Source organism: Bidens hawaiensis, unplaced genomic scaffold (assembly GCF_021521415.1).
Source record: "Bidens hawaiensis isolate Kalapana, Puna unplaced genomic scaffold, B.hawaiensis_p1.1 tig00016044_1, whole genome shotgun sequence".
In the NCBI taxonomy this organism is placed as follows: domain Eukaryota; kingdom Viridiplantae; phylum Streptophyta; class Magnoliopsida; order Asterales; family Asteraceae; genus Bidens; species Bidens hawaiensis.
In genome coordinates this window covers 429,645-444,105 of record NW_027492456.1, presented here as the reverse complement: position 1 = coordinate 444,105, position 14,461 = coordinate 429,645, and the positions used below count along the sequence as shown (strand labels likewise).

General features: G+C 37.9%; 1 protein-coding gene across 1 annotated transcript; it reads left to right on the top strand.

Annotated features, from left to right (window-relative positions):
* The first annotated feature begins 3,901 nt into the window (after window positions 1-3,901).
* On the top strand, window positions 3,902-4,627 carry LOC143550505 (uncharacterized). Its single transcript, XM_077041139.1, has 2 exons — window positions 3,902-4,087; window positions 4,184-4,627. Exons 1-2 carry the CDS (start codon window positions 3,902-3,904, stop codon window positions 4,625-4,627), a joined length of 630 nt encoding a protein of 209 aa, XP_076897254.1.
* Window positions 4,628-14,461: the final 9,834 nt, after the last annotated feature.

The following is a 14,461-nucleotide window of genomic DNA, read 5'->3' as shown; positions in this document are numbered from 1 at the left end:
CCATCAAAACATAGACTGGATAGTTGATGCTTTCAACAAGTTCGTCAAGAGACTTGTTGAGATTCCACTATCCGAGGAAGGTATTCTAGAGTACGACACGTACGGCTTCCAATACTAGAGACTAGAGGAAGATTGTTAGGTCCCGTTTTGTTTGTATTTAGTCTTTTGTATTGGAACTTTGTATTGGACTTGTATATGTATTTTGTGTCTATGTATGTTTGGGCCCAAGGCCTTGTAAACAAACCCATTGGGCATTATGATATGAAACAACTTCTCACACTAAGATATATCATATCAGCAGCGACAAATCTGAAATGTGCAGCAGCAACAACCACTCATGAAATCTGATATGAGCTCGTGAATAATCAACAATCTACCCATTAATCATCTGTGCCGTAGCCATAGGTGTTCGTGAATAAACAGATCAGTCCCGAATTGCTACCGGTGCCAGTGTTTCTCACTAGGAGCAGTTACCCTCGTATCATCCCATCTTTCCATAGAAGATTGATATTACGGAAGCTGATATTTTTGTGCAATTCTATTTGTCGTTCTTCTCCTTGTCTAAGATTATTGTCTTAGCCAAGCGAGTCCGAAAATCGACTTTTACATCCATTATAAGTCCTGTTGATGATATCGAAGCCGTGACAGAGGTGGTCTCGGACATGAAAGGGTGTCTGAAGGATCTAGTGTTGCGGTATGTACCGCGGGTCAGGGGTATTCCTTGTACCAAGGGATGTCTTTTGAACTGACTCTCCCTACGCATCGTTTGATGAGAGAGGTGTTGTAGAAGCAGACCAAACAACCAAAGTCGAAGGTTGTAGCCTTGCTTCACTTGAAAGAAAAGAGACTTATAGATTGGCTTGAAAACTCCCTAGAGAGAAAACATCTTAATTAGAAGAAGAGGTCTTTCTTGATCCTGGAGAGGTAAAGATTGAGACAGGTTGTCGGAGTCATTTCTATTGCTGCCTAAGAGCCCTACCCCTACTTAAGATATTGCTTGAAAGGCGTTGGTTGAGTGACTGCACTTGCCCCTTTGACTGCTGGATTGATTGACTTTGCCAGCTTCCCTACTGTTCTAAGGATAAGGAAAGGAACTGAAGCGCTTGCTTAAGGAGGAGTTCGCATATCTTTTGCCGTAGAAGTTGCCGGCTGGTCTACCCTCGGAGACGGGTATATCATCAGTCTGACTACTAATCACAGGCCAGCAGAAAGCAAGGCCCTTTCTCACCTGCAGCAAAGGAGGTGGTGACCAAGTGAAGACCTTCATGGCCTTACTACCATGGTATCTCTGGAACATATTTTGCTTTCCTCGCTAGGAGGTTTTAGGTAATGCAACGGCCTCAGTCAGGGACTTCGAACCATTTTAGGGGTGATCGGCACCATTGGTTATAATATAGCTTGATGCAAATCCTAATCCCATTCTGTGACAACTTTTAGTGCGATCGGAAAGGAATAAGGCCTGAAATTTGGATCACTAGAAATTGATTAAGTTAACCAATTCCTCTACCCCGCTGATTTTGTTTTAATCAATTTCTAGTTATACTTTTTTTCCTGCAACCAAGCCAAATGGGATTCTTCGATTCCCTTCTCTTTCGGTTAGCAACTAACGAGCCTTCCCCTCCTTCCTCACTACTAGAAAAAGGCTAAGTGAAGTACTTCTCGGGACTTACCTTTTCTTCTTTCTCTTCTATTCTTGCTTATCACCGACTTGCCTTCGCCCTTTGCGGCTGCTAGTGAACTGGCAACTGGATTGCCTAGTGAAATGTGATCTCGATTGAAGCTCGATAGCTCCCTCCTCACTCGGAGCCGTAGCCATATTCTGGTCGGACCTCCGGACCCCTTCTTTATTCGATTTGGAAGAGCACTTTTTCTCTTTGGCTCGCGCTTGCTCTATCATTGAATTTCCTCATTTAAAGATCTCGTGCAATCCAGGTTTGAGCTCTGATTTGATCTTGATGGCCGGTGGCAAAGGAAGCGAAGCGATAACCGCGACTATGTTCCTAGTGTAGAAGAAAGAAAACGGAAGTTCTGAAATTTCCCCCAATGGCTTGCGGAAGTGCTGTTTGTTATTTTAGAAGCATCTGAGCAGTGGATCATGATGCTGGGGATTTGTTCACAGCAGAAGAAGAGAAGTCTTCCTCAAATGGATTTGACAAGTATGTTTCACACAAAAATAGATCTTTTTAGCTACCATATTCCCTGTATCTCTACTTTTTTTAGTGCTCTGCCAAAGAAAGCGGTTTGATCCAAAGTCGGCATGAAATCTAAGGCATTGAGCTCTTTGTCCGAGGACAATCTCCTAATTGCTAGTCCGAATCAAAGGCTAAAGTCCGAACTCACGATTTGACGGAAGCTGTACGACCGAGTAGTGGAATAACATGTTTTGCAGAAATTACTAAACTTGATTATAAAACCCAACAATTTCAACGTCTTTTCTTACATCTTTTTTGTGATTATGTAGAATTCTATATTTTTGTTTTTGTTGGAAAATATAGTAACTTTACGAACACAGTCCAAGCGGGGTTGCCCCCTAAATTAAAATGGTTCGCGTTCACATCAAACAGACACATGGGTGTCATTCCAGAATTTGGTCATTGAATAACGACGACTAGTATAGGATGTTTTTTTATCATTTTCCATAAATCTTGCTAGGCAATTACTTCGAGAGCTAACGTTGGGTACTAGTAATCTCCTCGCATGAATTGCCCTCGCTACTCCGTTGGACAATTCCGCAAAGGCCAATGTGTACAATCGATGCTTCCTATCATCCCCAGAAATCAATGCACTCATTCATGAGCATCATATAAGAATCCTACGTCGTGACAAGTTGGTCGACGCAAATATCATTTTTCGTATAAATGAATAATACCGACACAAAAATATAATAAAGTGTCAAACGTTCATTCAAAGAAAGCTAGTACCTCATCATAAGTGTCGGCAACAGCTCAATACGCTAGCTAACAACTTGTGGATATATTGCACTTTTGAATTGTGTGCCGCTTCACGGTCTCCTTTTAGCACAACTCTTGATTCTTTTGTATGTCGACTAGCCGCTTGTGCGACTAAACCAAGGAATTTCACTTCCTCTTGACCACCATCATCGCTACCGGATGACATGCTAGATGTCGGATTTTTGGAATGATACATTAAAACTTTTACAGATTTTGTGAAGATGGGTATAGAGATTTTCTTAAATGAAAAGGGATAAACTGCAGGTTAATTTATTTATAGGTTTATATTAATAATATTTTAACTAAAACGCCAATATTACCCTTGAAATTATTAGCCGTTGAAGGAAATCAGTGTCACAATCCCTTGAGTGGATTCTTTTTTCTACGGGCCCGAGCCACACAGAGTGGTGTTCCTGCTTGGACCAAGGCCACGAACCCATACCGTCTGTCCCCCTATAGGGTTAAAAATTCCGATTCAACTTAAATGGTATTTTTAAACGACTAACAATTGCAATATTAACAAAAGACTAAAAAAATGCTGCCAGGCATATTTTTTGTTCACTTTTAGTACTGATAAAAACATATGCCAATTAGGTTAACAAAATGACGTAAATATGTTTCCTACGGTACTGAAGATATGATGATCAAATAAATAAACAAGTTGGCACTTGTTTCAAACCTCTATAAGTCAAGTCGCCAACTCCCTGCTCAGACTTATTATATACCACAATTCAGACACGTATTTGTAGAGAGGAGAAGTTGAGCTAACATGCTCAGTTTACCGATATTTCCAACCAAACTTATCTACTTTATTACTTTGTCTAGATTCCACATTTCCATTTCCTCTATATAAATCAAAATCGACACAGACTTATACATCCTCAAACGGAGTTAAAATCACTTTCCTAGCATCGATCTTATTATTGTTGAAGTTTCATCCCATTAGAACAATGGCACGTTCCCACCTCAATTCCTTCCTAATTATTCTTGTTTCAGTCACTTTAGCATCAATCAATGGTGTGAAAATGGTTTCTGAGGCACGTAATCTTTTGGAGGTACCCGAGTTTCCAAAGACAGAAGTTCCGGAGATTCCCAAACCAACAATTCCTGAGGTTCCGAAACCTGAAATTCCTGAGGTTCCGAAACCTGAAATTCCTGAGGTTCCGAAGCCAGAAGTTCCAGAGATTCCCAAACCAACAATCCCTGACATTCCGAAGCCCGAACTTCCCGAGGTTCCAAAGCCTGAAATCCCGGAGCTTCCCAAACCTACATTTCCTGAGATTCCAAAGCCCACCATTCCAGAAATTCCAAAGCCAGAGCTACCAACACTGCCAAAACCCGAAGTACCAGAGCTTTCCAAGCCTGCATTTCCTGTGTTTCCAAAGTCTGAGATTCCCGAGGTTCCAAAGCCTGAAAATCCTGAGCTTCTGAAGCCCACTCTTCCTGAGGTTCCAAAACCTGAGGTCCCTGTGCTTCCAAAGCCTGAAATTCCCGAGCTTCCGAAGCCAGTATTTCCTGAGATTCCGAAGCCCACCATTCCTGATGTTCCAAAGCCAGAGCTACCAACACTGCCAAAACCAGAAGTAACAAAGGTGCCAGAATTCCCTAAGCCCGTGTTGCCAACAATTCCTGAATTGCCCAAGGACTTTCCTATCCCTACTCTACCTCATCCTTAGAAAGCAGCTTTTATAATATAGTGTGATATGTGTTCAGTTACCTCTACTAGTATATTACAACCAAGATCTTCCACATTTCGGAGTGTTCAATGAGGACCGGTTGATTATTTGTGGGTTCCTTTGTTTTGTTGTATGATGATTTGTTTATGTATTTGATGCTTTTGATATATATATGATATAGATATTACCACTTTATTTCGGAATCTGTTTACTGTCATGGCGCCAACATTTTACATGCATAATTATGAGAAATCTAAGCATGATCATACAATCAATGTGCCTAAAAAATCAATGATGGTCACTATATTGGTATATATTTACCTAAAACACCATGCTTCAATTGTTTGTAAGTATTTCTTTTCTTTCCGTGATGCTTGCAATACGGAAAATTCACAGGCAACTTTCTATTTCTAGACGTGGAAAATCATTAACCTTACTTCAAATAAATCCTCAGATTATAATTTGTTATAGAAATAAATAAACATTTAACCTCCAAGGGCAGGTCAAGTGGTGAACATAAAAGTGGGAGTTATCTCATGTGCCATCACCTTTTTTGTTGTATATCACATCTGTTTTACTTAAAAGGAAAAAAATCGTATCTTTGGAACACATATGGTATATAAACATATTGTACCAGCAGTAAAACTCACAGTTACCAAAAAAGTTGAACATTTAGTTTGGCATTTTTAGTCTTTTGAGAACCAGAGATGATCAGATAACATGCAGTAATGTAACTTAATAAACCAACTGTTTTACATTGGAATTGGATTTATATAAAGGTAAAGGCAATTGCCTGCATAAAATTTTGCGAAGGCATGCCAAATAATAATTGGATAATTCTGGTGGAAGCTACTTTAATGGTTGAATTGTTGTGACATAAAGGCATATTCTTTGTACATGTAATTATTTTAGTATCTCTCTTAATCATGCAATGAAGCCATTCAATGGTAAAAACCCAACGCACAAAAGATTTGCAATCACACGTGTCATGACTCTTTTATTAATAAGCTGAATCAAAACGAACGGGAACAAACATACAAAATATAATTACCCTAATTATCTTTTTATATGCTAACAAATCATGTCCTAATAGAAGTATAATTGACTCTAAAAGAGAAATCAAATTATTTAAATACAAAAGTGATAAATACATATTCAAAAACACTATAACTTACGTATTTAAACTCCAAGGTTTTCAACGCCTAATAATCTCACATCTCATAAAACTTAATCTCCACCTCTTCTCTTTGTAGAGCCCCGAATACCCATTTCTACATCAAGAAAATTCCTTCGTTTTGAAGAGACACCCGGCCAAGTTCTCTTACACCCACCAAGTTCTCTTGATATTTTGTTGGTACTTCACTTAACGATTAACTAGCACGCCAATCTGGATAATGAACACCCCCACTTCGGCTGTTTGAGATGACTTCATGATTATCAGAAACTTTTGAGAATACCTCGCCATCTTTATTTATTTAATTATAAGCAATTAGATATGATCACCCTGATCTGCTTATAACCCACACAATCCTTTTCTACAAATTAATATATATAATTTTGCTTTGTTAGTAGCTTATAACTTTTAAGTAGACCACATGGCTATATACAAACATAAACGGACGTACATAAAGGAACACGAATGAACACTAATCCAATACGAAAACATCCAAATTAATTATGAATGCCATTATGATCACATGATTAATGAAGTATTGATCACATTAATACTTAGGATATAAGTTATATAGTTTATTATGTAATTATAATTAAGTTGAGGGGCACAACTGTAATTAATGTAAAGAGGCCCATTTAGGCTGTTAGGGTTTGGGACGGTTGTTGATAAACACCGTTTCATAAAACACTTGTCAAAAGTCACGTATGTTCACAAGGCAACAGTTCAATATCTATATATACGGCATTGTGATTGTTGTAAAACTTAATTCGTTCAATAATAATTTCATTCACTATAAATTGTTGTTCAATTTGTATATTTACGTTCCTATAACCACCAATTATTATGGCTTCTTTGATAACCAATAACTGGTATCAGAGCCCTGTTGAATAATCGATCCAATCAAAGAAGAAATCTGAATCCACAATCAAGAACATAAATTTTTTGAAGAACTCGAAATTATGTGTGATCTTAGAAATATGAGAGTGGAAAAAGGCAATGTTCCAATCAAAACCTATGCCTGTAGAAAGAGGTGTGAAGAAGTGATTCGTGATTCCCAGGAGATGGAATCTGGACGGACAATTGAGTGTCCCCAATTCCGGCCAAATGAGGGCTGATGATGGCTTTGAGGAAAGCCATGGTCTTCACTTGGAAGGGTGTTTATCGCATCACGTACTACAAAAGATGAAGATTTAACGGTTGGTGATGATCGTCTCCTCTACAAGAATGGAAAGAGGTTGACGAAGCAATAGGGAAAAGATTAAGAAAAAAGTTTGTAAGGAATGAAGGCTATTGGAAAACAGACTCATGATGAACCAGAATCGTAAGCCCAAACTGAAAATGTATTTTTGTGATTGTAACAAATCAGGGCATTTTTCGTTTGATTACCCATCTAACCAGTACCAAAATATAATGTGTTTTGAATTAAACTAAACCACAGAGTTTTTTATATGGAACTGATCATGAAACATGGGAGAATGTTTGGGTTATGAACACCTATTATCACAATCATATGTGTGGTAATCAGTCTTTGTTTATATGGATGAAGAGGATTTTAGGGTTACGCCAACCGATAAAAGAAAAACGTTGATTTTATAAGGGGAACAAGAGACGTGTTGGTAAATATGAATGGAAGAAATAGATTGATTAAAGGAGTGTATTACATTCCAAGCATAGACAGGAATGTGTTAAGCCTGGAACATTTGATTAAACAAGGATTCAAGGTGGAACTTGAGGGAAATATGTGTTACATTGGATGGGATAATGATGACAACATGTGGATGGAGAACTCCAACGGGACACGTTCAATTATGAAGGAAAAAGGAACATCTTTGGGGGAATATCATGTAGCCCTAGATTTGCAGTCAAGGAAAATCCAAAATAGTAAACAAGAAGTCCCCAGTCACCCAAGCATGTCATCTTTGAATGATTGTGTGACCGTCCTCAACACCTTGCATATATTTTGTGGCATTCGTAGGGGTGTTCTTCGGGTTTGTTTTTCGGGTTTCGGGTTTTTCGGGTCGGGTTCTTCGGGTTTCAAAGTTTTAAATCTTAACCCAAAACCCAACTCAAATCTCTCACGGGTAATTCGGGTTCGGGTAATTCGGGTTGGGTTAATCGGGTTTTAAGTATCCAAGAAAATGAAACTAAAAACAAAAAAATTTAAAAAACTTCAATGCTAAAATAAAAACAACATATTCTTCTTTGCTCGTAACGCAAATAATCAAATTATAAACCAACATAATTTGATAATGTCATGAAACAATTCAAAAGAAGAGTAAAACTAAGTAAATAACTCAAACCATAATCGTCTTCGATCAGACGTGATTTGGTTGTTCGATTACGGTTGTTATTAGTAATAAACGGAAAACATAAATTAACAATAAAAAATCAATTTATAATGGTTGGAATAACAAATGTCGATTAGGCTCAAATTCTGATAAATTTAGTGACTAAGAGTAAGCATATTATACCTAAAAATATATTTAATTTCAAAATTAAAAGTTTATTCGGATTTTTTGGGTTGACCCGAAACTTATAAATCAAACCCGAGAACCAACCCGAATTACTTCGGTTCGGGTTTGTGTTCGGGTTAGGGTTAGTCTTTTCTCGGGTTTGGGTTTTTCGGGTCGGGTTAGTTCGGGTTTAGGTACAGATTTTTTTGGATTGGGTTTCGGGTTTCGGGTAAAAGTGACAGCCCTAGGCATTCGTCAATTTTAAAACCCGAAAACTCGGTCCATTTAATTTTTTCTATGATGCTCGTTGTTAATGCATATCAACGAATTAATATTACTTATTTTGTTTTGTCTAAATCTATTTTTGTGTTATTCGACAAAATTTTTGTTGTTCGTAATCTAAATTATTTAAAGTATCAATCATGTACAATTTTAACCCATACACATTAGTTTTTCAACTTTTGATCAACTAACCAAACCTCAGGACCAATATTGCAATTACTCCACGAATGAACCTTCATTCCTGTCAGACAATGAACACTCCTTTCTCTCTCGATCTTAATCCGTTAATCATTCTGGGAATCATGGAATCAATCACCCCAATACGTCAACTAATCAATCACGCGTTCAAATTATGCTAAACATGATTAAAAATCCAACTAATTAACACCTAATTTTTGCTATCCCAAATCGTGGCTTTTAATCTTAGGTAACATTATATATACAAATTCAAAACTCACTTAACTTGTCCTACCCCATCCTCTTACTATTCCGAAACGAAGCTGTAGGTCCCGAAACCGGATCCGACAACGAACGGCTTTGTTCCTGATAAACGCTCGAGACGGGTGCGGTAAATCAAACGACTGAACATAAATTATATAAAGATAAAATAAATGAACGATCTCGTTATCGGTTAAAGATTTGATATATTAAGAAACGAACCGACCCACCCAAGGTGAGCTCCCCTTGGGTGGATGATTTACACCATGGAAAACACACAATAAAATGAAATACACATCTCCTATTTATAGCTAAAACAAACATTCTAGAAGATATCCTATCCCCGTTGAAGCTAAACACGCGTGCCGAAGTTCTTGTCTCGTGTCCGGATTTCTCGCCCACTTTAATTATTAACTTGAAAATAAATATATAACGGGTTTCGTAATTTGATATCGCAAGTCACAAATATTGGCCTTACAATCACCCCTTTGACTTGTGATATCAACTTTGCCAAACCGTGTCTCGCATCTTCACATATCACCCGACAAACCAAAGCCTCTTCGTTTCAATTCACCCCCGAAGGTATGACCCACCTAATTCATTCATGAAGAAATTCCTGCTTCTTTATCCATTTTCTTGGATATTAAAAAATATAGGTTGAGAAGAGCTCGAATATCCACAAATCGATTTCGAATTACCAGATTCAACGATCAAATGAACGAAACTTATTATTTCGTTCGAAGTTCACCTTTTGGATCCAACTTCTCGAACGCTTAGAAATAACAAGCTTTGAACACGGTTAAACAAGACGTAACCCGAACAAATTTAACTTTCTTTAGTTTGGTCAAACCGCAAACAATTATTTCTCGGCCCGAAAACATCTTGCAAAAATGTGGCCAAAAAAACTATATATATATTAATCTCAGCAACCCAAATAAGAAAGAAGTGGACTAGCCTGTTTCTTGATTAGTTTGGGCAGCCCATAGCATTAACAGCTCAACACATTTGTAAGCAACTGGCCCATAACAGATTCAGCCCATACCATCTTTGATAAAAATTCAGCCCAAGCCCATCCTATTCAACTTCATATTAGGGCACAAGAAAATAAGAACCTTTAGTCAAAAGTTTCAGCCGCCATCTTCACAAGACCACCGGTGACCGGCCGCCGGAAAACCTGCCGGAGATCACCATTGAAGTCGCCGGAAAATCGATAGACGAAAAACAAATTCCGGTCACCGTCAGTTCGTGACCACCGCTGCCGAAAATCCGTCACCATTAATCGGTCGTCGAAAAATTTCAACGCAACCACCTCATTGGTCACCAGCGCCGCCACCCTGCCGGAAACATATTCTGCCAACCGCCATTTCCGACCACCAAATCCCATCTCGACTTCATAGTCTACTTCCCATAACCATGCCAGAGCCGGCACTGTCGCTGAAGTTTTTTCTTTTTCTTTTTTTTTTTACAGGAATACCGACCTTCTTGAACAAACATAGATAACCGACACTCATGTCGGAGTTTGATGTGCATCTTCAATCTCTGGAATCTTAGCCAGAGAAGAATCTTAGCCAGAGAAGAATCCGGCTCGCCGGAATTTCGGCGCATGGCGGAACGTCCATAAAACGCCGGATCGGGCACATGCAGATCCCGAACATCCCGATCTACAACGAGAAGCTTCTAACATGCTTATTTCCAACTTTATTTTCAAAACTTCAACGGAATTAACGTCTCGGTTCGGGTAATAGCAGAAATAGAACCCGAATATCAAGAACAAAGTTGAATCATAAGATTCGACCCGCTCTGATACCAATTGTAGGTCCCGAAACCGGATCCGAAAACGAATGGCTTTGTTCTTGATAAACGCTCGAGACGGGTGCGGTAAATCAAACGACTGAACATAAATTATATAAAGATAAATAAATGAACGATCTCGATATCGGTTAAAGATTTGATATATTAAGAAACGAACCGACCCACCCAAGGTGAGCTCCCCTTGGGTGGATGATTTACACCATTGAAAACACACACTAAAATGAAATACACATCTCCTATTTATAGCTAAAACAAACATTCTAGAATATCTCCTATCCCCGTTGAAGCTAAACACGCGTGCCAAAGTTCTTGTCTCGTGTCCGGATTTCTCGCCCACTTTAATTATTAACTTAACCATAAATATATAACGGGTTTCGTAATTTGATATCGCAAGTCACAAATATTGGCCTTACAGAAGCCCTCTGTCAATTGCATCAAACAAGTAATTTAAGATTGATTTTACATCGCAAACCCTAACTCACGAATCTCCTTCAATCTGTGTTTTTTTACCGGTAATTATTATACTATCTTTGTTTGAAATCTGCATCTAAACAAACCCCTTTATCAACTTCAGTTGATAAAGGGGTTAACCCAAATAGTTTGATGAATGTTCGATTAAGGTTTATTTGTGATTTGGGGGTTTCATTGGAGAATTGTCATTTAACTAATCTGAATTAGTTTATAACCAAAACGTTGGGTAGTGCAGCTGGTTGATGCAATCACGCTAACACCTCTAACCGGCCTGGGGTGCTGGTTCAATTTCTCCAAGCCCGGTTTGCCTTTTCTTGTCTTTCTTTATTTATGTATTGTACTTATTATTATCCTTTTAAAATAACTTGAAAACCTGTTTGTACATTAAATGTGACAAGAGCTCGATATTTAGTCTTTGTATTAGGTCTTGTTATAATGTTTAGAGTCTAGAATGAACCTCATACGCTTAATATGTTAGCGTATGAGGGTTCATTGGAGAATTGTCATTTAACTAATCTGAATTAGTTTGTAACCAAAACGTTGGGTAGTGCAGTTGGTTGATGCAATCACGCTAACACCTCGAACCAGCCAGGGGCGCGGGTTCAATTTCTCCAAGCCCGGTTTGCCTTTTCTGTCTTTCTTTATTTATGTATTGTACTTACTATTATCCTTTTAAATAACTTGAAAACCTGTTAGTACATTAAATTTGATAAGTGTCGAGTTGCTATAGTACCCGTGCGATGAGATTGCTATAGTACCCGTACGATGCGACTCGATTGCTACATTACCCGTGCGACGCGATTGCTACAGTACCCGTGCGATGCGACTCGATTTCTACAGTATTTTTTTTTTTTGGAAATATAGCACTTAAACTTCCAAAAAGTCAAAAAGACTTTAATCTAAAAATCAATAAATCGGCCTAGATCCGAGTTTTTAAGCTGAATCTGAGCTCAGACACAAAAACTTAAAACACTAAAACTTAGATTTGGTGATTCTCGTGTATTTCTAAGGTGTAAGGGACTCCAAAAGAGGTGAGTAACACGAAATCAACCTCAAATCCAACATAAACTAAGATCAAAATCCGAAAACTTTGACCTGAAAAACCACAAAAAGTCGAGCAGAAAGCTTTCTGATACCACTTGTAGGTCCTCTAGTCGAGCAGAAAGCTTTCTGATACAACACTCGGATCTCGGATCTTAGTTTTGTTGTTATAAAAGAGAGAAAATGGAGAGGGTGGAGAGAAACTTTATTTCAAGAGTGTTGTGTATGAGAGTTGTTAAAGAGATGTTTGGAGAAATGGGTAATGTGACCCTTTTATAGGGTTCCCATTTCTCCAAAGTTTACATAATAAATTTACAAAATAAACGTACAGAGTATGTAATACATTGACTAAAAGTAAACTAGATGACATACACAATCCTAATAACAATATAGAATATTGGCCCTACAGTAGATCAATATCAAGCTTATCGATCCTTATAGGGAAAAACAAGTGGTATCAGAGCTTTTGGGGCTCGATTCACGTCTAATCGCTGAATCTTGTGCTTAATCATTAATTCTAATGTGCTCAATTTTGATTTCGAATTGTTCGAGTTCTTCGGTTTGATTTTCTATTGATTTGGATAAAAATCGGTTGATGTTTGATGTATAGGATTGTTTAGGATCAACACACGAGTGTATTCGGGTAGGTTTCAATTTGATTCGTGGATGTGTGTTTGAATTTTCCAGCGAATTCGGCCATGTAACCATATTTTCCGGTAAAAATTGCTTTTCAAGCAACAAATCCTATGAAACTCGTTTTTCCAGCAGCTTCTAACAACATTCTCCAGTGTGGTCACGGTTTTCTATTGATAAACAGCAAATTTCGCAAGGTTAACAAACTTTCTTTTGGCATCATCAACTGTTTACTTGCTATGTATTTCGGTGAATCCGTCTTTCCGACAAGTATTTTCCGGCACATAGATCAGTGCTTCATAATTCTGGCTCAATTCGTTTTTCAGCGGGTATCTAACAGTTTCTTCCGACGAATAACAAACAATTTCGACCTTATACAAGATGTTTCTCCTTTGCAAATTGTTTTTCCGGCAGCTCACGATATCAGGGGCGCAATTCAGTGGGGACCCGGGATGGCCTGATCAATGCCGTTTTTTCGGTTAATAGGGTAAATTTCGTGATTTTTTCCCAAAACTTTTATAGGTATTAAGCGTGGTCACCCCGATGTATTTTTTCCAAAATGCTACCGGTGACCACTGGTTTTTTTTTTTAAATATAATCCCCTATCGTTTGATTTTTTTTGTATAAAACCTCATGGTTTTTATAAACAAAAGTTACAAAAATAGTAAAAACTTTATTTTTATAAAACTCAAAATTGAGGGGGGCATTTTGTAAATTGTTAAAATAAAAACATGTAAACAAAACTTACAAAAAAAAACGGGATCTCCTATTCTCGGCTGTACCTGCGCCCCCCCTTCTGCTCATCACCCGATTGGTCATCGTCAGACGTCGGTCATCCACTGCTACGCCGCCTACGCCTTTTGCAAGTTAATAGTTCTATCTTTGTGTTGTTAAACATAGTTCTATGTTCAAGATTATAAAATTAGGGTTTGTAATTGTGAATTGGGGATTTGAGGAAATTAATTAACTAAGCTTGTAATTGGTATTGTATGGTGAAATTTTACTTTAACTTGCAATTTATTCTTTTTTTCAAAAAAAAACAAAGGATGATGAACAAACGAGTAAACATCACTGAGCTTCAACTAGTAAACCAACAAGAAAATCATGTTGGTTCGGAAGCTCCACAACCATAGTATGAAGTGGATCCTAACCAATTAGAAAGACACCTGGCTAAACGAAAACCAATGTGGGAGCATCCGGTAAATTTAAGGGAGCATGTAAGAAGGGCTTATCTTTCTTTAGGACCTTATCAAATACAACTTACAGAGTACAAAAATAATAGTCCAAAGGGGCATACTCGTAGGTTCCAATATGCTTGGTTCAAAATGTTCCCGAATTGGCTAGAGTATTCTCCAACAACACACCGTGCTTATTGTTTTTGTTTTATCTATTTAGTGATAAACCAAGTGTGAGCCATGGTTACGATTCATTTACCGTTAAAGGATTTGACACATGGAATAAAGTTAATGGGAAAAATGCGCATTCTTTAGCCACCTTAAAACTTCACAACATAGAAATTCTTTGGTATTC

Bases quoted from the DNA above. Each gene is read 5' to 3' on its own strand.
- LOC143550505 (XM_077041139.1), top strand. From the start codon at position 3,902: ATGGCACGTTCCCACCTCAATTCCTTCCTAATTATTCTTGTTTCAGTC. The intron at 4,088-4,183 runs GTTCCGAAACCT...GAACTTCCCGAG, and splicing joins CGAAACCTGAAATTCCTGAG to GTTCCAAAGCCTGAAATCCC.